This window comes from Engystomops pustulosus, chromosome 2 (genome assembly GCF_040894005.1).
Source record: "Engystomops pustulosus chromosome 2, aEngPut4.maternal, whole genome shotgun sequence".
Taxonomy (NCBI): domain Eukaryota; kingdom Metazoa; phylum Chordata; class Amphibia; order Anura; family Leptodactylidae; genus Engystomops; species Engystomops pustulosus.
In genome coordinates, this window is record NC_092412.1 from 234,464,246 (window position 1) to 234,488,583 (window position 24,338).

The 24,338-nt window shown below is 38.3% G+C and overlaps 1 protein-coding gene across 3 annotated transcripts in view; it reads right to left on the reverse strand.

Annotated features, from left to right (window-relative positions):
- The window catches only part of CADM2 (cell adhesion molecule 2), a 1,001,095-nt gene that overhangs the window by 127,698 nt on the left and 849,059 nt on the right, over window positions 1-24,338 (reverse strand). For all 3 annotated transcript variants that reach the window (XM_072138535.1, XM_072138534.1, XM_072138536.1), the window contains 3 exons: window positions 18,826-18,978; window positions 16,445-16,582; window positions 14,161-14,331 (listed from right to left, as the gene is read on the reverse strand). In XM_072138535.1, coding sequence (XP_071994636.1) covers window positions 14,161-14,331; window positions 16,445-16,582; window positions 18,826-18,978 — 462 coding nt within the window. The remainder of the gene's footprint in view (window positions 1-14,160; window positions 14,332-16,444; window positions 16,583-18,825; window positions 18,979-24,338) is intronic.

Consider the following 24,338-nt stretch of genomic DNA (forward strand, 5'->3'; position numbering starts at 1 on the left):
AGCAGTATGTTGTAAGGCAGCTTAACACTTCCCAGATCTTATTTCTTTCCTCACCCCGTGTGGTGGGATAATTCAGAAAGTCAACTTTGACATAACATGTAAACTCATGTATAAAGTCAAAGAGGCGAAGAGTCTAGTCATTTAAGTCAAGCTCTCCTCATCCCAGAATACCACTTTTATTGTACTTAATGACTTAATGACTCTACTTCAAAGAACATTACTAAGTCTCCCAAAGTCTGGTTTATGGCAAGGAGAGCATAACTTCAATACTACAAATTTTCTGTTTCTGTGACATTATACATCCAATCTACTTCTCACTTCAAACTTGATATTCTAGATGACACAACACTGGGCCACGGAAGAAATATGATCTGAAAAATGTAAATCTATATGACAAAGTACTAGGAATGGTTTTTTAGCTCAATTTCTGCTGACATGTTTCCTTTTAGTTGGACGGCCATTTTGTACTTTTTTTTCAGAAAAATAAAATCTGGGTATGACATCAAAATCGACTTTCCCTTTTGGCCTTTGTGACCCAGACCCAGACCTCTGGCCTTGCTTTCTGTGTTGATTGTTTGTAAGTCTTGTTTTGAGTCTGCACTGTGGCTTAGGGAGGGACTGAGGCCCAGTTACTGCCCACAACTTAGGGTGGGGACCAGTATGTAGGCAGGTAACAGCTTGGGGGGGGGGCTCAGTTTAGGGCTCACAATCCTGTCTGTCCTTCCCCGTTCTCCAAGCCACCCACTCCTTACAGTTATTCAGTGTTGGCTTTAACTTAAAGGGGTTGGCCATTTTTCTAAAAAATCTCTTCCATTAGACATGTCTCTGCATGTATATGTACCTGTGTCTTTGCCTCAGCCTTTCCCTGATCTCCCAATGCTGCTCTATGCACATATAAAAAGCTTTGTGATTCTCACTCCTTCAGGTCATCCTAATGGCAGCTTTCAGTGTGTCTTTTTTTCTTACAGTTCGTCTCACTCACAGACACAGGGAGTGGGGAGGTAGGCAGCAGGATGAGTCATAATTTCCTGCTGCAGGTCCCACCTATTTATCTGTGCAGAGACATGAAACATAGATCCTACGGAGTGCACAGAGAGTCTGCACACAGCAATAAAGGAGGCATCAGGGATGATGAATGAATTGGGGAACATTTACAGAATATTATTTTTAGTTGGTGACAGGCTCCAGTTGACTCTGCATTCTGAATCATTACAGTACTTTTTAAAACTTTATTTCACATTACCTGGCTCCCTGCCACCAATATGTGGTGAGTCTTTGGCAGGTGCCGGTGTCCCAATATCTTCTCCTCCAAACCCATCCACCCCCACCTATTTTCTGTCATGTGCAGTGAGCAGGCAAAGGAGGGGGATAATGTAAAGTAGAGGAAGAATACATGATGAAAGTGAGTCTCAGCACACAAGCTTCTCTAGCTGACCAACAACCCTCCCCCATGCCTCACCTGGACTAATCATATGGGAGCCAGGTTATGTGAGATGCAGTTTTATAAAGTTTTGGATTACACTTCCACAGGAAATTTAAAATGTAACAATCACTGTACTCTAAAGGCTATGCCTTTTCGCCTAGTCCCACACATTCTACATCAGTTTCAACATGTAAATTTGAGATTGTGTGAATTATATACAACCCAGAATACTTGAATGGCCTTTAAAGGTGTTAATTGCTTCAATATTAGAGAGAATAAAACATGCAAAGAGAGCAGAAAAGTGAACTTCCTGGCGTTCCCTGGAAAATTGCAATTCTAAATACAGCAATTTATCACTATTCATTGCAAATTAAGGCTCTGCAACTGGTGATTGCGAGTTTGGACGAATAATCAATGAATATTACATATGTTAAGTAGACTGGAAGTTTTAAATGATCTCCAATGATTCTGGGACTTCTAATGTCAACATGTGCTCTGTAAGTTTCTATGTTTTTAGATTTTATATTCTTACTATATGTCGTGTAAATAGATATCCGTCTTTGAATTTTGATAAATTCTCCTTTGGGACCATTTTGCAGCAGGTGCATTTTTCAATTTTTTGTGCTTTTGTTCTTTTGGCAGAAGCCGGTTACACCGGTTACAGTTAATAACAAGAATATTACAATATGTAAGTGCTCTACTCCATCAATAGATCTTTAAATACTGTTCCGGAGAACGGTCTCACCAGCCACTTTAGGTCAACAATGGAAGATTCCTTGATGGTTCTTTTATTCCTTTTTTGCTTCGCATGCCTTCCCAGTAGCTCCTCCATTTAACCCCCTACTTCCCAGGCATTTATATTGTTGGAAAAAAAAATTACATTATGGGGCAGATTTACTTACTCGGCCCATTTGCGATCCAGCGGCGCGTTCTCTGCGCTGGATTCGGGTCCGGCCGGGATTAATTAAGGTAGTTCCTCCGCCGTCCACCAGGTGATGCTGCTGCGCTGAAGAGCATCGGAACGCACTGGAATACACCGAGCCGGGCTGAGTGAAGGTAAGTGCAAGCTCCGCAACACATTTTTTTTTAAATGCGGCGGTTTTTCCGAATCCGTCGGGTTTTCGTTCAGCCACGCCCCCCGATTTCCGCCGCGTGCATGCCGGCGCCAATGCGCCACAATCCGATCACGTGCGCCAAAATCCAGGGGCAATTCAGGGAAAATCGTCGCAAATCGGAAATATTCGGGTAACACGTCGGGAAAACGCGAATCGGGCCCTTAGTAAATGACCCCCTATGTGTTCTATTCACCTTTAACTATGTTAAAAAATAATATCAATGTTTAAAGTACTATAAGAAAAAATTGAATGGTGTGTCCAAGAACAGAGCTTTTATATATAGGCTATCAGGTCCAAATTGGCCTCCAGTCGGAGGTGGTCGGAGGTCTTTACTAGGAGCAGAACAGAAATTATTATCTTTTCGGAATATTCTGATAAGCCTGGGGCCTGGGGAAGTCCAAATTGTCAGATTTTCCTCAAAGGGTCATGATGCAGGAAGAGGCAGAAAATATTAATTAAAGGAAATCTACAATGAAAATCCATTATTATACACCAGGGGCATTTACTCATCGATCCAGGCACCATGACTGTGGTAATTCTCTTACATGTGCTATCCATGACCTCTTTCCTTCTAAAATCAACTTTTCAAATTATGCTTATGACCCCAAAAAGGCTATGGACATGTTATCAGAGCCACTTTGTGCTGCAGATTCAAAGGTTGTTATATTCAGAAGGAGCACTTCCACCTCCAACTGTGCGCTCACTGTTTAATGCTGCCAATGTTACAGGTGTAGCGGGAGGGTGAGACTGAGTTGTGCTTCTGTACAGTGTGACAGCTTAAGAAGCCAGAGCACAGAGGGCTTCTGTGACACAACCATAGCTTTTTAGGCTCATTAGCATAATTGTAAAAATTGATTTTAGAAGGAAAGTGGCCATGGCTAACAAATATAGGAAGACTACCACAGTTGCGGTGCCCGGATCTATGAGTAAGGGCCCCTAGTTTATCATCATCAATTTTAATGGTAGGTTTCCTTTAAGTATATCGGGATGGCATGAGAATTTTCAGTGATAGCCATATCAATATTACTCTTAGGCTGCCTAAGGACCATAGTTGGGGGGGGGGGCATACATTCAGTGTCATCGAGAGGAGGAGGAGGGGTGACTCCCCTTCTCTCCATAGAAATGCACAGAATATGGGCCATAACACGGGGAAAGATAGGATATTTCCTATCTTTTTAACATGTACAGAGCGGTGTGGCACCGTATCGCTCCATGTGTTAAAGGGGGACGTATGTACGGCTGCTAGCTTTCAGATGGACATACGTCCCCCATACAGTTGTGTGAATGGGGCATAGACAAAGACCCCTAAAACTAGACCCACCCAGGTGTCCCTACATACTTGCCTATAGTACTCTAAACTGTAGGTGACAACTGGTAGATGTTGCAGATGTGCCAAAGTGAAACAACAGAGACAAAAACAGTACAAACATAGAAGAATGGTTATACAAATATGGGTCACAAACAAGAGGGCACAAACAATGCAGTACAGTATTAATAGACAAACAGATAGTTAGAAGACAAGCAAGGGACATAAGATAAAAAATAAAAGTCCAGAAAATGCTAGAAAGCTCCAAATGAGACTTCTAGCCAGAACTGCTGAGTAGAAAATTATTTTATGATATATCAGAGCTTCAGTCCAGAAAGTATTTGGACTGTTCCCTTGACATCCAGACTAACTATACAAGCAAGGGAGGAGTGTGAATGGAGAAGGCATCTGGTCATCATAACTAGCGTTATCATCTGCAGCCCAGAACACAATCATCAGAAAACAGATGACTGTGGTGTAAACCAGAAGTGAAATAAGGCAGAGTTCAGACTGGTGCAGGACAGAATGTAAGTACAAAATCACAGTCAACAGTGAATCTCCTGCCATACTTTATACAGATGTTACATGATGAAAGGATGAAACTGGGGTTCAAAGTGGCGGGCCACCCTGTATTATTTTTTTTTTTTAATGAATTCTTTCCATTTGTAAGTCTTTCCATTGAGCTCTGTATAGTCATTACTTCAATACTACATGTTCTGACACAAGTTCTACTTAAATCCGTGAAACATATTGTTGCAACGACAGTATAAATTAGCTTTACTTTCTGAGCTCAGCTAAAAGCTATTTTATACTGCAAAATACACTTTCAAGCGTGAGAGTGGGGCATAAATCAACTATAAACCGGCAACACAAATTTCTCTTGGAATTACAGATATGCCTTCACCGCTGTCTCAAAATCTTGATTACATAGAGAATAATGGGCAAGTAACTGTACGTTATAGAGTTTCTCCCTCCACACCAGCCAAATGTGTGATGACCCATATGCTTGAGAAATAAATGATGTCAAAGGGTAGTTAGCCCTATTGACGATGGAAAGTCCTTTAATACAACAACACAATGACCTGCAATGCATTGTAGACCTCCCTGGCAATGAAAAATTACAAGAGAAACTGATTGTGACTGTTCCTTTATTGTTTATTCTTAGATCACAGTAAAGAAAGAACAGAACTGGAAAGAAAGTTGAGTCTGGCTCATCCAACTTGTGATATGGTGAGCCGAAGTAATATGTATCATAACATTATAGCATATTAACATTTCACATTGGGCTTAGTACATCTTGGAAGGTGTGGGAGGTTTTAACCAAATTTATGTTTTTTCTTAAAGCCAATTCTAAAAGCTTCTCACGGGAAGGGTATGAAATGCACTTTCTAGAATTCTCAATTTTATATTAAATCTTGATATTGAAAAGTAAAAAAACTATTGGCAAAAGAAAGGCTCAAACTTTAAAACGGGTTCTTAAAAATACTCATCTTCCAGCTTTATTCTACAAATTAGTACAGGCAGGTCCCCGGGTTACGTATAAGATAGGGTCAATAGGTTTGTTCTTAAATCGAATTTATACGTAAGTCAAATTTATTCTACAAATTAGTACAGGCAGTCCCCGGGTTACGTATAAGATAGGGTCAATAGGTTAGTTCTTAAATTGTAAGTCAAAACTGTATATTTTATCATTGTAGTTCTATATAATTTTTGTGACAATTGGAGTCTCAAACTTTTTTGCCCTAATGGGACCAGGGATTATTAATAGAGCTTAATTACAGACACCTTACGCTGATTATTGCAATCTGGGAGTACAGTAAAGCATTCAGAGAGCTGCACAAGAGGTCACAGGAGGCAGAGGGGTCCATCTTTAACTAGGGGCCGTCTGTAAGTCGGGTGTCCTTAAGTAGGAGACTGCCTGTATAGGAAGGAACAGGTGTGAAAGATTGTCACTAGCCTATGTGTTTCGATAAAAGCATTCATGGCTAGCCCTGAATAGGATGTTTATATCAAAAAGTGTAGGTTCTCTAAACTTTTTCAGTATCAAAACTATTAATCTAGCGAGATGCATGTTCCAGAGGGGAGGTGGGGGATGAGACTGAAATCTCGATATCTTAGAGATTAAAGGAAGCCATATAAGCGGAAAAGTTATGGACATGTGTTTTATTAGTGGACTAAAACTGGGAAAACGGGAAGGAAAATTTCCTAAAATAAGGTACACCAAGTTATTATTTCCATTACTATAGTAAACCAATTTACAGACATTCTTTACACAGTTTATGAAATTGTAATGGATATGTTGAGCGGTTTCCCAATGTGTCCTTATGATGGAGGGTTAGGACATACATCACTCTGCTCCACCCCTCCCCCCTAAAAGCAGGAGGAGGAGAGAACATTGGGAAAAGCTAATGATGAGGGTAATTATTCGGGGTGTTTTCTCAGTGACTTAACTGTCCTTATAAAGACAGTTATATCACTGGTGTCCTCTTAGAGCTTATATTTAGTAGAGGCTGGGGATGCATGCAATTAGTTGCATCCGTCCCCCATAGGGTATTATGGCTTCTGCTGTGTGTATACCTCACTCAGCAGGAGGAAGCAGGATGGATACAACTTAAAGAATGCCTCTGTCTGCCAGTATATGTCTATAGTGGATACATCTATCATTTACTCTGGGAACTTTCCTGGTGTATATATATATATATATATATATATATATATATACACATATATGCTAAACGTAACATCAAAAAGATTGTGTGAATAGAGCCTAAATTTGTTTTTGTGGTCAATTTTTGAGGTTTCTCCATTATGCAATCACCAACTTACAACGAGAAAGAAACTAACCACCTAACTGACTAGAGAAACTATCACACCTCTGAGTATAATTGAAATTGAGTGAAAATGTGTCAGTCTGTTGAGAATTTCTTGTTATGGTCTCCTTGGAATGCTCACTTCCTCAGGGAACGGAACACTAAATTTAACCACTGTATATTTAATAATGTAAACAGAATAAATAAATAACATAACGGGCATTGACTACTACTTTTCTTCGAAGAGTATAAGGTAGACACATTTTTTTTATGTTTAATAAATTGTAGAAAAAAACATATTAATTTAAAAATATAAATTCTATATTAACTATTATTGTCTTATATTCTGGGTTTAATGTTTTTTTACTAGACCAAAAAGCAATGTAGCATGACTATATAATTCCAACATAATTGTTGCGTTCAGTGCCCTAATAATTTCAAAAATTTGAATGGGATGCAAATGCAAAATGATGGTTAGAGTTGGTTTTAGCAGCTGAGGATTGAGATTGTGAACTCTACAGGTCCTTTCACAGGCCCAACATGCCCAACATGCCCTATGACAAGTAAATAACCAGTCACCAGATAGGAAAATGCAGGATTTTGTTGCCTGCTAAAATAATGGTCATTCCAAATGAAGTCTTATGTACCCATGCAGTCATCAGGGGGAATTTATCACCACATTGACCCACATTTATTAAAGCCCCTGCACCAGTTTTTGTCTAACTTTGCATGTTCTTTTCAGCGCAAACTGCTTGCACATGTATTTATATTGTGCACCTGCACTATACCTGACGCGACACAAAATTCTGCACTGAAAGGGGTGTCAAAGTGCAGTCAGACCATGGCCTGCCTTTATCATGCAGTGTCCAACCTGAATTGCATTCCACAGTCTGGCCTTTGTACTAGAAGGAACATGCAAACTGCTTGCACATGTACAGTATTTAAAAAGTGTCTGCACCAGTTTTGTGTCGCAGCTGCACCATGTATTACGAGACAAAAAAAAGTGCACTGAAAGGGGCATTCCAGTGCACAGTTGGATTGTCTGCACCAGAAAAAAATAGTGCATTCTGCCAGAGAAGTGCAAGGGGGCCTAGATTCATGCAGAACGTGCAACACTTTTCATGAATCTTTTGCTCACTACACACCTTACAGACAAACTGCTCATGGTACAGTTTGATAAATGTGGACCAATATGTGAAATGCACAAAAAAATGTTGGTGCAGGGGGTGCCAGATTCATGAAAAATAGTTTGAGACTAACTTGTGACAAAAAAGTCTAAAATAATAGTACAAGAAACCAGACAAAGTGATGGTAAATCCACCCCCCACCATAAATACTATGGGGGATATTTATCATACGCTGGCGCTCGTGCGCCAGCGTATGATCGCCCCGCCGCTGCAAATTCGCAGCCCGATACATGAAGAGGCTTCTGCCTCTTCATGTATCGGGCTGCCGGCTGCGCAGCGTTTTTCCTACGCCAGGCAGGGCCTGGCGTAGAAAAAAATGCAACCGGCGACTTTTCACGAATGAAAAGTCGCCGGCAGCAGCGAGTGCGCAGGCGCGGGGACAGTAACGCCCCGCGCCGGCCCACTCCCGTCCGGCCGCGCCCCCCGCTCGGCCGGCCACGCCCCCCCTTCACGCCCCTTCACGCCCCACTGGCGTGAAGGTAGCGGATTGGGGAAAATAATCGCAAAAGCTAGCAATAAGCTAGCATTTGCGATTATTTCAGGGCCTCTGCGCCACTGGCGGTGCGCAGAGGTCCTGATAAATATCCCCCTATATCCACACATTGATACATAGTAAAAAATGTGCACTGAAAGGGGCATTCCAGTGCACTGTTGGATTGTCCGCACCAGAAAAAAATGCATTCTGCCAGAGAAGTGCAAGGGGGCCCAGATTCATGCAGAACGTGCAACACTTTTCATGAATCTTTTGCACACTACACACCTTACAAACTGCTCATGGTACAGTTTGATAAATGTGGACCAATATGTGAAATGCATATTTCAAAAAAGTCTAAAATAATAGTACAAAAAACCAGACAAAGTGATGGTAAATCCACCCCCTCCACCATGAATACTATATCCACACATTGATACATAGTAGAACAGCTGCTTTTCTGTTATCTGGAGCCTTTACATATGTTTTTCTATCTTTCTATATCATGTAAGCAGCTTGTGAATTCGGCAGAGCAGGGAATGAGTCTGACTTGGATGACTTTCTCTTTGATTCCATCGGCCCCCCTGCAGTGCAGAGACAGCCTAGTATTGAAGAGACATAGAATATGCAAACTTTTGATACATTTTTTAAAATGACTGCACCCTAAGCATGGTTTAAGGGAATAAGAACATGAAAGCAAGAACCACACAAATTAGTTGCCAGGCCTGAAAACAACCAAAGCGTCCAGAGCAGCGAAACCTGCATTTCCCAATGCTACACACTGTAACCTAGATAAACTGACAGTATCCTTAAAATAACTTATGTATTCTCTCTCTATTTGCTGACTACAAGGACCGGATTTATGATTTATGCTTTTTATACTGTATCCTGCCTCAAAAAAAAATACTTTTTGTATGTTCGCTGTTTATCTGTGAAGAAGTAATGTTACATTATACATTAATAGTGACAACTTTCACAACCTAAATTAAAATAAATTTAACATATATTGAAAAAAGCTGCGGAGAGGATTATGGGGAGCATGTTGGGTGGGGGTCTTTTTTGGGGGTGTCAGGTCCTCTGTAAATGGGGTTTCCATAATATAACGGGATTTTTTCGGCAATATTTTTTTAATTAAAAGTCTATTATTTGTACAAATCTACTAAATATAAATATATAAAGTGTAAAAAGGTTTTGTAAAAGTGAAGCCAGAATATTCCAGAAAATTATTTTAGTATCAGATTGGTGGGAGTCTCAGTACCTTCGGATCAGCAGCTAATGCACAGAGAACAAAGCAGAAAGCAGACAGCTCCATTCTCTGTGTAGTGGTCAGAGCAGGTCACAGAAAGCCCATTACCATTCTATTAAATGGTAGCTGCAGTGACTCACTTCTGACACTACATGGAGAATGTCTCTTCAATTTTACCTGACAGAGTTGGGGAAAACTTTTTATTACTTGATTGCCCCTTTAAGTTTGATGTTCACTGATTGGTCGGCTGGCTTTAAAACTCCACCTCAAATTCCCCAGTGTCACCCCTTGACAAAAACCAGTGCGGTTGAAACGTGTGTCAGGGGAGGACACCAGCAGTGTTTTGGGAATTTTTACCTTTCTGTAAGTTTATTCCTTTGTATTTTCATTACTGGACCATTGAGCCCAATGCACTTTGGTGCTGCTTTTTCACCAGATTCTCAACGGTGTCAAGCATTGTGGGGATGTGTTATCAAAATAGACAAAGACAATAACAATTGATATCTATTATCCTTTTTATATTTTCCTTACCATTTTTCCTGGTGTACATTTACATATATCATTGCTCTATGTCTTTAAGTAGAATCACCATATTCAAATGTTGCTCCATGTCGTACAAACACACTGCCTGGTTGTCTCTAATCTTTAAGTCTTTCCTTGTTTAATCAGATTGCTTTGGGACCCTAAACTAACTACAGGTCCGCATATATCTGTGGTTTAGGGTCATAAATCGACCTGCATGAAGGCTGCAGGTGGGTAAAACAAAAGCAAACATTTTTTTTACTCACCTAGATGTGAGTCCGATTAGGCACATCAGATTCACATCTGCAGATCCTGTCCCAGTACCTCCTCTGGTGATGCAGTGAGTGAAGCCAAGATAATAAGCTGGCTTTATTGAGCATGTGCTGTACCTACAGCACTTGTGCAGGGAAATCCAGGGATGCTACATCTGCTTCACTTGCCGGAACGCACGGGTGCCAATGGGACAAGGGACGAGGTGAGTATACAGGCAGTCCCCGGGTTACGTACAAGATAGGGTCTGGAGGTTTGTTCTTAAGTTGAATTTGTATGTAAGTCGAAACTGTATATTTTATAATTGTAGATCCAGACAAAAAAGTTTTTGGGCCCAGGGACAATTGGAGTTTAAACATTTTTTGCTCCAATGGGACCAAGGATTATCAATAAAGCTTCATTAAAGACACCTTACAGCTGATTATTGCAGTCTGGGAATATAGTAAAGCATTCGGAAAGCTTCACCAGAGGTCAGAGGGGTCTGTCTGTAACTATGGGTTGTCTGTAAGTCGGGTGTCCTTAAGTAGGGGACCACCTGTAAGTGTTTTTTTTTTTTAATGCGCCTACATAAAAATTCTCACAGGGTGATTTGGGATACTAAACCAATGGCCCATTGGGACCTCTGGGTGGGTTAATGTCCCAAAATGCCTTGATAGGTTCCTTTTAAATTTATGTATTTAAAAAAAACTTTATGAATTAATTCCTATCTATGTTTTCTTCTTTGATTTAAATTTGCTATTTTATGTAGAAGTCCAAGTACATATTTTCAGCTCTACATTGATGTGGTCAGTGGGACTCCTCTTTTACTCAGTGGGGCAACTCATTTTTTGTTTTATTGTCGCTTCATGGGTCAGCTGGAGGGTTAAAATATTAAAATAAAACATATAATTTTACAGTATTTCTATGTTCACATGAGGCTATGATAGATACACAGGGACATGCTTGATATTTTTTTTGACCTATAGTACAGTTATATTGAGAAGTGGCGGGCAAAAGCAAAGGTCTGCTTCAAGTGGTAGAGAAGGAAGACTATCACTCCCTGCTCTGGCATAAAGTAGTCGTAAACTATATGGGCGCCCTCTTAAAGCCAATGCAGTTTGTAACACTTGATGCCAGCTACTCAAACCAACCTGGATGCGGAAAATTCCCTTCAACAGACCTATTTACCTAAAGTACATATGGAACCACTCGTTCTCTAGGATGATGCTTTTCTTCTTTACTAATGTTTGTTATCATAAGGACACACAATAAATAAGAAGACCGAAAAACAAGCTGGACATAAAGAAGAACCTAGTAAATGACTATGTTTTGGTTCTATAATGGCTATTTCTAGTCCATCAAAACATCCTCTTACTGCCCTCTATTAACACTTGTTTTATCCATGGGGCAAGTTTCATCTGGGAAGGAAATGTGTCCCCTGAGGCAATGCATGGTCAGAAAAAAAGCACATTTTCTTAATGAGCTCACGAAGAGAACAGATTCACATCCTATTTCCTCAGAATATTAATGGGTTCATTATTTTAAAAATATAAAGGCATCGAACTGATGATTCTTAGACAAAAACCTTGGAAATTCTGTAACAAAGCTGAGACGTTGACTTACTAGATGACTTCTGGAGCACGGCGTCTCGGAAGGACTTGGCCAGCATAGGGATGTAAGGTGTTAGATCTATCAATAGTATGTTATGTATAACCATAACAATCCTCTGGCCGTGAAGCGATTCATTCAATGCTCCTCTAATGAGCGGCACAAACGAGCGCATTAATGGGGAAATCAGGCATTTTAATTGTCGGTTGGAAGATCTTATTTTATGTCCATGGGCAGTTTTACACCAACTAAATTATGCTATGTGCCAATCCGATTCCCCAAAGCGTGTCAATGGAATGCTAACTAGGGAAGATGTAATACACTTTAACTTTTTATACCAGTCACTTTTGAGGTTTTCACCATTAGGATAGATACAGAAAAACTTTAATTAAATTTGAGCTAAATAGTTTTGTTCCATTTAGTTGAAAGGGCTTGCACATTATCATGTGTTTTCCAAAAAACACTATTCAAATGTATAGAATAGCTTAGCAGTAGTGATCAGTGGTCCCAAACCACAATCCAACCCAAAACTTTCAATGAAGTCCGGTTCAAACATCAGCGCAAGTTAAACTTGAAATCGGTGCTGGCTCATTTCACAGGTGTTTACGCTTTAAATGCCGGTGCCATTTAAGTGGCTGCTAAACCACCCACACCGTTGCCAGGTCCACTTGACACCAATTCACAGCCGCAAAAAAATTCACACTGAATTTGTGTGAATCAAATTTTATGCTGAAAAAAATTAAGTGCATACTCACACAGATATGGTCAAAAAGTTGATTAAATCTCTTTAGTGTAGGTACCAAACAGTTGCTATACTTCAAATATTTTTGTTTATAAATTGACCTTTATATTTTGGTAAAATATTGAAAGATATGACCAAATCGTTGATGAAAACCTAATGGCTTTTTCCTGGAACCCACGGTTCCAGGAAATACCACTTATGCTTTAGTTATAACTTACTAACTTGACCTAAGCCCTTTAAAGGATGCTATAAGAGAATATGGATTAAAAATAGAAAAATTTTGATGACAGTGCTAAAGAAGTTGGTTAATTTAAGTCATTAGTCTTCATCAGTTTCAGAATTACAAGGCTCCATCATGGTTTTCTCCCGTCTTTATTATTGACACAATAGAGGGCCCTTGTCATTTTTTCGAAAGTGAAGTTTGAGATGCAGGGCATTTATAGCAAATGTATGTATGAAAATTGCATAATGAACTACTGAAAACCTGTGAAAGTCAGTTATCTTTCTATAAAACATGGTACCTTCCAAAAAGTTGCATGTGCTCAAAAGTTTAAAAAACTGCAAAATTCCAGTGTACATCTACTCATTATTTTCTTACTACATGGGTAACTGCAAATGACTTATGGATTCACATCCATACGCACTCATTTTCAAGTAAAAACTTTTTAGCACGGAAATTGGCATGTGGTGCTTCATTTTTCATCAGCAGGATGTCCATTTTAAATCCTTAAAGGGGTATTCCGGGAATATGAACGTCTGACACAAAAACCCATGATGATATAAATAAATGAATACAACAATACTCAATGCCATTAGTAACAAAACGGAGCTTAAATAATTTCATTTTATGATTTACAAAATTTATGGCCTCTCTAAAGTAGGTGAAGTTATCACTAAGATGGCCGCCACTGGAAACTACAAGTCCCATGATCCTTTAGTTCTCAGTAACTCCTCCTACATCTTATGCTCTGCTCCAGGTGATGATGTAACAGACTTTCTTGCTCTGTTACCATAGTAATGATGTGTAACTGCCATCACCACAACACTGTCCATACTGGATGCACCGCAACCAACCGACTACAGCCAAGCGTAGTGGTGATCACATGACCAGCCCAGGCAGCTGCAGGACATGTGATGTGGACATGTGACCAGCGGCCATCTTCTTTTCTGCGACGGACCGCGCGGAGGAAATTAACGGACTGATTAAAGGGCCAGTAACATTTTAATTCTTCATTACAGTCTATGTCACCAGCATTTTCTGCCCAGGGGTAGCAAAATTTTAAATAACAACTAATTACACATTAGCTTATATTTTAAGTGCCCACTTGTATATGAATTATGCTAATTCCTGGAAAACCCCTTTAAGTATTTTGCATGACAAATCTGCACCAAATTGTTGCATTTGTGACACGCCCTATTAGTTGTGTGAAGCAACCCTTATACACTTATCATTACTCATCCAATCCATCTCTGTACTTACAGTGAATGTCTAAGGACTGCATTGCGATGTGAGGTGTTGAATTTAAAGATTCATGGTCCACCCTGCAGCTAACAATTGCTCCGTCATCTTTGCGATCCCCTCGGAAGTCCAGAACGCTGATAACCGTGAATGTCTTTCCATTGCTATCTCGTTCTTGTTTTTTCTCAACGTCTATATTAAAAAAAAAAGTCAGAGGTTCAGTGAAAGGATCATTATAACAGTATGAAAACACATTGCTCCTTTCCTAACCATGGTTTTAGCTCTGGATAAGTGACAGACAGAAGCCACTGAGCGAACCTTATTAAAACGCATTAATGGTAGCAGAGTGTTCCTTAAACTATGCAGGATACAAGAATAGAGGAGAAAACTACTTACAGGAATATAAAAAAAACATTTTTCCTAAGGTAAATGTAAAATGCCATTTACAATACTTTCACAGCCCTCTAAAACACTTACAATGATCCTGAGCGAGTGCATAGTACTGGAGATAGATAAGCATTGGTAATAATGGTTCAGTAAGCCATGACCCTCAACACAGATAGAATGAAATACAATATCTAGTCAAAGCTGAAATCTTATAATAATCCCCAAAATAATGGCAGTGTTAGATATGACCATTGCACAAACCGCTGGTTATGGCAAGGAATATAAAATAAACTCCAATGTCAGAAAGAAATTCATAGATATCTTTTAGAATTTAACTCCTAAAGGTCTTGTTCTCTTGAGCCATTAAGGGAGGCTACCAGCTCCAAAATAAAACCGGCACTTTACAAGTTTTCCAAACAAGGCTTTCCTGTTTCCCACTAATTGGTTGTTTCAAAGAAAATTCAGGTCATATTTATCAGGGCATGTATGAAAGTTTTTTGGCTTATGGCCAGGAATTATCACTATTTCCCCCTTATCTCAATTCCATGTTCTGTAAAGAAGGTATTTTTGGTGGGGTGGAGTGGGCTGTTGCTGGGCATTACTAGCAGCACACCGGTGCAGTACCTTTAGACTGACACAAGTCGTAGTGCAATTCCACATGAGGAAGACCGGCATAGCGCTCCCGTCTGCACAGCTAACCATCTGACTTATCATCAGGCTGAATCATCTGGATAGATTAGACACAATGGAAGGGTGGAGGTGTTTAAACATAGGAAAATGATACATAAATCCTTCCCATAGATTTTGTCTTTTTGCAAATCAGGTTCTCGCTGCACTAGGTATGCTTATGTATCTATTTTTTTATGTTGCATATATATAAAGTGAAATCTCTCCAGAACACCACCACTTTGAGAAGACCCTCACCTTGAAAGACCGATTTTTCCAGTGCCCAATTTTTCCCCATTACAGGCAGTCCCCTGGTTACATACAAGATAGGGTCTGTAGGTTTGTTCTTAAGTTGAGTTTGTATGTAAGTCGGAACTGTATATTTTATTATTGTAATCCCAGCCAGAACTTTTTTGGTCTCTGTGACAATTGGATTTTAAAAATGTTGGGTTGTCATAAGAATCAATATTAACACTAAAGCTTCATTGCAGACACATTTGATAACTGTTACAGCTGTTTATTGTAGCCTAGGACTAAAGTACAATAAATTTCCAAAATCCAGAGGTCCGTTTGTAACTATGGGTCGTATGTAAGTCGAGTGTTCTTAAGTAGAGGACCGTCTGTATATATAAACCTATTTCTGCTGGGTCTGTAAGCTTCTTTTATTGTTAGTAGTAAAACTTCATTGACTCATTTTGCCCTTTATTCACTTTTGATACTAGTGATCTATCTCTGTTATCACTAACATATATGTGTAGGGCTAACACTGAGACCCAAGAAGCATCAATCAACGTACTGGCATCACAAGACACTGGTAGACTCCAGTTTACATTGGTGGCATACTGCCTCTGGCTCCATTCCCTCCAAGAGTGCCAGAACAGCTGACCGATGTAAAGCTCAGGTATGGTAAAAATTAATGATGGACTTTCGGTAATATAACTTCAACAAGGGGATCTTCGAATAGCAAGTTAATGTAATAAATATCAAGAATCAAAAATGTGAAAAAATGGATAGTCAAAGAAAACTAGTCTTTCAGAATTACACTGCAGATGTCCCTTCATCATTCTCTGTCTATCACTGAACAGTAATTAAAATAAAAGTGGCACATACAGTAGCCAATGAGGAAAAAGGTAAAGTCATTGGTAGCCTTAGTAGCCACCAGAATTTTAAGAGTTTTTGTTTTTTAGGACAATTTTTAAATAACCAGAGAGACTTATATAGAAATAGAGACTTATCTTTTATTGTATCTTACCTGTTATTTCTTGGTCACCTTTAAACCATCTTAAATCTGCAGCTGGCTTGCTTCCAGAGGTTTTACAAGTCAGACTGATTGGGTCACCTTCCATAACTGGGGACGTAAATCCTGAAATATGTGGCTTTTCAGGAACACCTAAGCCAATATAAAGTACACACAAGTGTTAAATGTCAAATGCATGTTATATAATGAACATTTTCACAAAGAGAGAATATATCTATTTATGTCAATAAATATATTATTACATATTTATATATATATTACTTTTCATCTTGGTTTTGATACTTTTTATTATCGAGGTTTATTTTGCACAATTGAATTCTATATATATATATAGACCAAGATGAAAAGTAATATCACATAAAATGATGGATGAAAAATGTTTAATTTGTAAACGGTAAACTAAAGATTAATTAAATTGTAATAAAAGTAATAATAATTTTAGTAATCAATAAAAATAAACTTTCTATAAACTTTGATTCCTACAATGCAAAAAAGTGTAATGATGAATATAAAAAAATAATAAATGTAATAAATAATATAATTGTAAAAATAAATATACCGTAGTTCATTTGTCATAACAGCAAAAAATAAAAATTCTCAGTGAAGAAAATACAAAATAAAAGATTCTCAGTTAATAAGGGAGGCAGAAAGCTTTAAATAAATAGTAAGTATAACAAAAGCTTCTAAATCACTTTGATAATAACATATTCAAACAGTGAGCAGCTTGTATATGGAAAACCTTTATTTTCTTAGCGGTGTCTGTATAATGCCGAACCATCAGTTCATGCGGAGGATTTAGCAAGACATTTATACTTTGGATCCAAAGATGGGTCTCTATGGAAAAGCATTAAGCTGAGGAAGTTATTATCCTGCAATACACTGCTTAGATTGGGTAGTTTTTGTCCTTAATGGCAAACTTCTAAAGATTTTTTTGTAAAATAGTCTCAATGGGGCTTAGAAAAAAGCCAGCTTTCACATACTATGCACAAAACCAATTCACTAGCTGGATTAACTTTAATATGACTGGCATCCAGCATTAGTCCTATTAAGTGGAGGAGCCCGGTATTCCAAAAACAAGCGAAGTTCAGGGGCCGAGAAAAAAAAATCAATCTTTCAAATTGTATAACAGGTTAGGAACATAGGCGTGTTTCCAATAAACTCTAGCAATTTCATCTGATTCAGCCGCTGACATTCAATGAATCTCATAAAGTGTGGAGTTTAAGTGTTATTCCGCGGCTTTCTCGATGAATCTCTTTCATTTTTAGTGTCACTGAAACCCTCAGAGGGGAAAAAAAGGGAGAGATCATTTAGGGAATGAGGTATAAATGGTGAAGTGCTCTCAATAAAACAACAAAAACGAATAGTCTGCAGTAGAAATGGCAGGGTCCTAGAAAAACACTATGACCAAAAAAATAAGAAAGACGCTATAAAACTTTCCTTAATTTTAGAGTTTTATGACCGCTTTGTCCTTAAGAATATATAGTTGCAAGGTTTTAAGTTAGGCTAAAGCCAAACTACTTTCCCCTGAGTATAACTGAATACTTGAACACAAGAATACAATAAAAAAGAGCTGCAACACAAGAACAAGTATTAAGATATAACATAGAGCTTTTGTGTATTCAAATTTGGTCACTTGGCACCATATCAAATCCTTATTGAGTGAACAATGGATTAAGAAAATGTATGATTTTTAATGGTAGATAAAAAGCAGCATGAATCACTGAACATTAACCCTTAAAGGAAACCTACCATCTCGGATCTAACTATTCAGGCAGATCCGGTGGCAGGTTCAGCTAATGAATGACATGGGAGCCCATTTTAGGGCTAATTGAGTGGTTTGTAACTTTATAAATATTTGATTGCCCTAATATGCAAATATCTGAAAGAGGCTACTGGGGCTTGGAGTAGCCAGAGCTGAAGCAACATGGCACAGCTCCTCCACGCCCTAGTAGCCTTTTTGGATTTACTTACTCTTTGGATCCACTTTGGATCTTGAGGGCTCCCATGTCATTCATTAGTTGAACCTGCCACCGGATCTACCTTAAAAGGTAGATCTGAGATGGTAGGTTTCCTTTAAGATGTTGTGATGTAATTTGTCCATGGCATCTGACGGCTTACTTTTTCTTTCCATATTATTGTTATTGTAAAGGAACCGATCCTTCATGTCAATATAGGGGTAGGGGGCATAATTATGTGTTGGTAGCTGATGGGTCTTGATTTTTTAAGAGAAGAAAAAAAGGACATGGATGTTGGATATGTAACATTTTACATGTCAGGTCAAACATGCTGAGCTCGCAAATGCACCAAGAGGCATCAAAAGTCTATTGGCACATTTACTATTTTAATATAGTCTGTTATCATTTAAAAGTACTTACCTAGAACTGTGAGATAAGCTTTGGAAGTCTTGACAGGCATTGTAAACAAGGAACACGTGTATAAGCCTTCATCTGACAGCGTGACATCACTAATGCTGATACTCAATTCATGCCAGGAAGCTCGAACCAATTCAATCCGGTTGTCCCTAAGTGCTGAATGAAACACAAAAAACCACCTTTGAATAAATCTGAAGGCTTATTGATTTAAAAAAATACAGGCAGTCTCCAACTTTAGGACACCTGACTTACAGACAACCCCTAGTTACAGACAGATCCCTCTTCCCCCTTTGACCTCTGGTGAAGCTCTTTGGATATTTTACTTTAGCCTCAGGCTGCAATGATCAGTTGTAAGGTGCCTGTAATGAAGTTTTAATGATAATCCTTGGTCCAATGACAAGCTAATTTTGCCAAAAACATATTTTTTCTGGAGTTATAAAATTATAAAATATACCTGTTTCAACTCACACACAAATTCAACTTAAGTACAAACCGTAAAGAACCTATCTTGTATGTCAGTGCCGGTATAACAATTTGTTGTTAATTTCCATGAGGTCTTCTGGCAATTTTTGATGCTAATATATTGTCATTGAAGTGAATGGGAGCTGAGCTATAGCATCTAAGCATGACCATTACATATGGAAGGCCTATGTCTGGCTCCAAACACCTTATACATCTGGAAGTCTGGAGCAGCTGATCAGTATATGGTCTGGGTCTCGAAACCCACCAATATAATACTATGATGGTCTATCCTTAGTTCGTAAGCATAAAAAAGGCTTAAGGACTAGAAAAACCCTCTGTAAATGAAGATATAAAAGCATGAGAGATAAATTTAAAATAACAAATAATAAAATTGCTGAACTCCATTGCCACCTGTCCTTTGACTCATTCAAGAACATTTCTTACAAATCCAAATTCAGATACACCTTCACTTGATAAGACACAATTTACTATTTATTCTCTGTTTTACTGTTTTGGCAACACATAGGCAAAACAATACAATGGGGCACATTTATCATATGCATTGAATGCGTCAGTGTATGAAGAGCCGCCGGATCTATCTGAAGGCTCCAACCTCCTCATAATACCACTGGGCACCAGAAAATTGAACCTCCGATGGCGGTCCTTCACACACTCCCACACCCACTTGGCGTGGAGGTTGTGTAATGAGGGAAATAGCACACAGACGTGAATTGTGCCTTCTCAATGCTTATACGGCAGTTTTAAGGTATATAAGCCCTGATAAACGTGGTTGAATATGATTAAAAAGTATACTAAAATCATTACATGTGGAATATATTACCTATAATGAGGATTTTTAGTTTTTTTATCATAAAACTCATTTTGAGTTGCGTCGATAACTTATTTTAGCCAATTTCTGAACATCACACATTACTTAACAAAAGTATTCCTTATGACCTCTTCAATATGAAGCTCTAACACAGATCATTCCCAATGACAGTAACCTGTGTGTCCTCAAACTGATCCCCATTATATTTGGATTAAGGATGAGTCTCATGACCCATATTCTGGACTTTTCTCTGTACAAATTCTCCTAAATACATAATTTCAGAATGAATAACCACCATTGAGCCATATCAAATATCCGGAAATTGTGTGATATTCTTGTGTGCTTTACCCAATAAAACATGGAGCACCTAATTTACACTGATTATTATTGACAAGAAATTGTGGGACATGATTTCAACTGCTGAAATAATTGTATCACTTTTCCATAATGTGGATTAAATGATTGGGAGTTATGAGTCAACGGCTTATCTGCAATGCATGTAAAAAGGTAATTTCTCGAAACGTTTACTATCCAACATCTTATTAAGAAAAAGACCTCAATCATCAATGCATAGAACACCAGGGAATTACCTACAGCATCCCTTAAGCACCAAATCCTTTCAGGCTTAACAGAAATTCATTGGCATTAATAGGAATAACATACTTGAATCAAAGTCTGAAATCAAATCTACAACATAAAGTAGACCAGTAATAAACATAATTAGTGTACAGTTCACTTGCTCTAATTTGCCGCATTCACAGATCTCATGGAGAGCGGCATCTGAGGCTCACTCCAAGAAAATGCATGTTATAAAGAAGTAAGTGGATGAAATGTTGCCCTGGCACTTGAGTAAGCTTTTTATTATAATGTATACATCATATGAGACCTTAAATGGAATCTACCACCAGTTCTTCTGATGGTAGACTAGTCCTACTTACAAGTTCTTGAGGAATGCCTCTTCTCCAAACTTCTTTTATTATATTTTGACGATTTTGGCATACAGCATAAACATTATGCTAATCACTCTGAGGCACTCCAGCTTACATCACCAAACTGACACATCTTATAATTAATTCACTCCAAATTACTCTCGCAGTCCTGCACTTTGGGCGGGACCAGTCCCACCTAGTCCCACCCAGAGTGCAGAGAGCAGGGGACATCAGGGACCAGACGAGGTTGCCTTAAGTCTGAGTGCCTTAGAAGGATTGGCATCATTTTTATAACTCTATATTTCTGAAATTGTGGAATACAGGGTTATTATAAAATAAGTTTGGAGAAGAGGGATTGGGCAGGAGCTTGTAAGTGGGACTAGTCTACCATCAACTGATGATAGATGTTGTTTAAGATTGCCCTGTTATGGTTGTAGCATTAGTGCCCAGGACATAACCAGTGTGTATGGCAATTTTTTTCACCCTGCGTCACCATTACTCCAAGTGGGTAAGTGGAGGCATGAAGACCGGCCAAGAGGCCCAGGAACTTCCCAGTCTGGCACATTTGCTGTAGCATCCTGGCCTTTGCAATAGTGATATTATATACCAGGCCAGACCTGTGGACCCGACATAACAAGAGGCTGAAACCTGAAAGGGCTGAAGGCCTTTAGACTTTTGTATGGCTATAATGTAACTGACTGCAATATAAGCCCATCCCCTTTCGCAGTTTACAAAGGAAACCAAAGACGATTATCAAAGGTCACAAGGTTATTATCTATTGTTGACATTATTCTTATATTTTTGTAAGCATTTCTTTCAGGATCTAGACCGACATTACTGTTAGCAAGTTTTTCTCTCGCTTACTTTCATCACCACTGTAGTTTACTTTCAGTTTAGTGTCCCTTTAAATCAGAATATAGCGGATTAATTTATTACTAACATTTTACAAAATTACTTCCACAGAAAAAAAAACCCTGTAAAACTAAGCTAGAAGATTCCATTTATATCCTCTCCTGTAATTCCTCAGCAGGAAAATTATATATTTCCATGAGCACCAGGTCTATTTCATGCATCCCCTTTACAGCTGTCAAATGACTTGCATAATTATTAGAACCATCAACAGACGCTATTGTTTTCCAAATTCCCCTGATATCTTACCTATTAAAATAGAAAATATCCTGATCTGTAATGTAAATACGAAGATTATATGTCAGGCCGAAAATTCTTCTTGACTGTTGAGACATTTAGCATTTTACTTTACTGCTATAATAATAATTTGATTCTATAGTAACATTTTTATTAAATCTTTATTTAATCTTAAATTTGTAAGCATGGAAACAATTTGGACAATTTATTAAAGGAACACTCCAGTCACAGCTAGATTAAACCTTTTGCAGGGCCAGAAGTGAGGAAGGTTCTAGGAATACAATGAAAATGAGCCCTGCTCCTCACTCCGGGCATTATTCAATGAATTGGCTTTGGCTGGAGAAATTGCAACCTTCTTATGTTGGTTTTGAAAGAATGATACATCATCCCCATATTATATTTATTGTTAGGTTTTCATTAATCAGCCTTTGCATTACTTGGTTTATTATGATGTTGATTTAATTGGATTAACAAAAAGATCTTTGATAAACTGTAATTGAAAACATCTTTTTGTAAAGCTACAGTAAAGATTAAACTGTGAGACCGGCACAATATATATGGGACTCACTAGGAAACCTCTGGAATCCCGGGACAGGTAGAAAATAAATAAATAAGGAATAAAAATGTGCCCTGCTCAGGATCATGGTTTGAATAGTTGACTCTGGGCAGTGCAGAGGGCATCAGATTTATGTAGAATATGTGCCAGAAATCCTCTATCCGGCGCTTTCATCACTATACACAGAAAAACTGCAAATAGTGCCCCAATGTTTTTCCAATTCCATACTGTTCTAGTGCCTCTTTCATCAGATTCATTTTTCCAATTTCAGAGCCTTTCCTTGTTTTGGAGGGGGGTTATTACTAATGGAAAGAGTAGTACAGAGTGTGGAAAGACTATACTAGCAGTTAAACTTTCAATAACTTGAGTCCAAAGTTCCCCTACTGTAACTCAATGGGGTCTATTGTCCACTGTTGGGAGTAGCCAAGATGCCGGTGTGAGCCTAACTAATCTACTACATTTAATCAGTACTAGGCAGCTCTTTGCATGAATATTCTTGGCCGATATTAGAAGTTTTGTTAAACAAAGTACCGGTATTACTATTATTATTCTATAATTGTTGATGCTATTATAAATATTATTATTTTTAACAGTAATAATACAGGAATAATAGTAGTTCCAGTCGTTTTTTTCCCAAGCCTTTCATACAAACTATTTCATTTTGACCATTTCTTTTTTGACATGTAATTTTTTTCACCACTGCAAAACAGGTAACAGAAAACTATATTTCGAGCACCAGCGGCTCTCCAAGCCAAATGGAAATGAAACACAGCATGGGACTTAGGTTTTCAGCCATTATAAAGCTTACCAACTCCTTTAATGGATTTTAACAGTATGATATTTGTCACTATTGATAGATAACTACTATGATCTGTTGAATAATGTAATAATAATATGGTCTGGCAGGTTGTATATCTCCTGGGCATGGAATTCACAATAATCTGGGGGCAAGAGTTGATTTCATCTGTCATTAGGCTGCCACTTGTATGTTTTCAAATAGTTTTTGAATAATATAATACATATTTTTTGCTATATAAATAACTATTCAATGTGAATTCACCCGTTAAAACCCATTGACTTATAAAGAGTTCCATCAGGTTCTGCTGTGGTATCCAAAATAAAATAGCACTGCAGTAATTCTTATTCAATGAAATATTGACAGTCCCTTAAAAGCAAATATGGTAACTCCAGCTTGACCAGTTAAAAATTAAAAAGCTTTATTCCATGTTAAATAAAAATAAATACATGGAGTGTACACAAACGTAAAAAAGTGTTGTCGTATTTTGCTCCCATTTTTCAGTGCAATGTAAGGTTTTTGCGCAAGGGATTGATGATTTGGCGCATGAACAAAAAGGCTAAGAACTGACACCACATTCAAGAAGGTGAAATCGAACCCCATAGACCAGATTGTAGCTGCTCTTAGCCTCAAAACAAGTCGGAAAACTAGAAGAGTCAGAAAAGTAAAGGATGCACAAGCATAGCCACAATTTTGTGCCTAAAAAGTTGTAAGTGTCGAAAAACCTCCAAAATTGTGCCACCAACACTTTATAAATAAGGAGAAAGAGGCACAGCAAGTGGAGGTGAGTATTTCTAG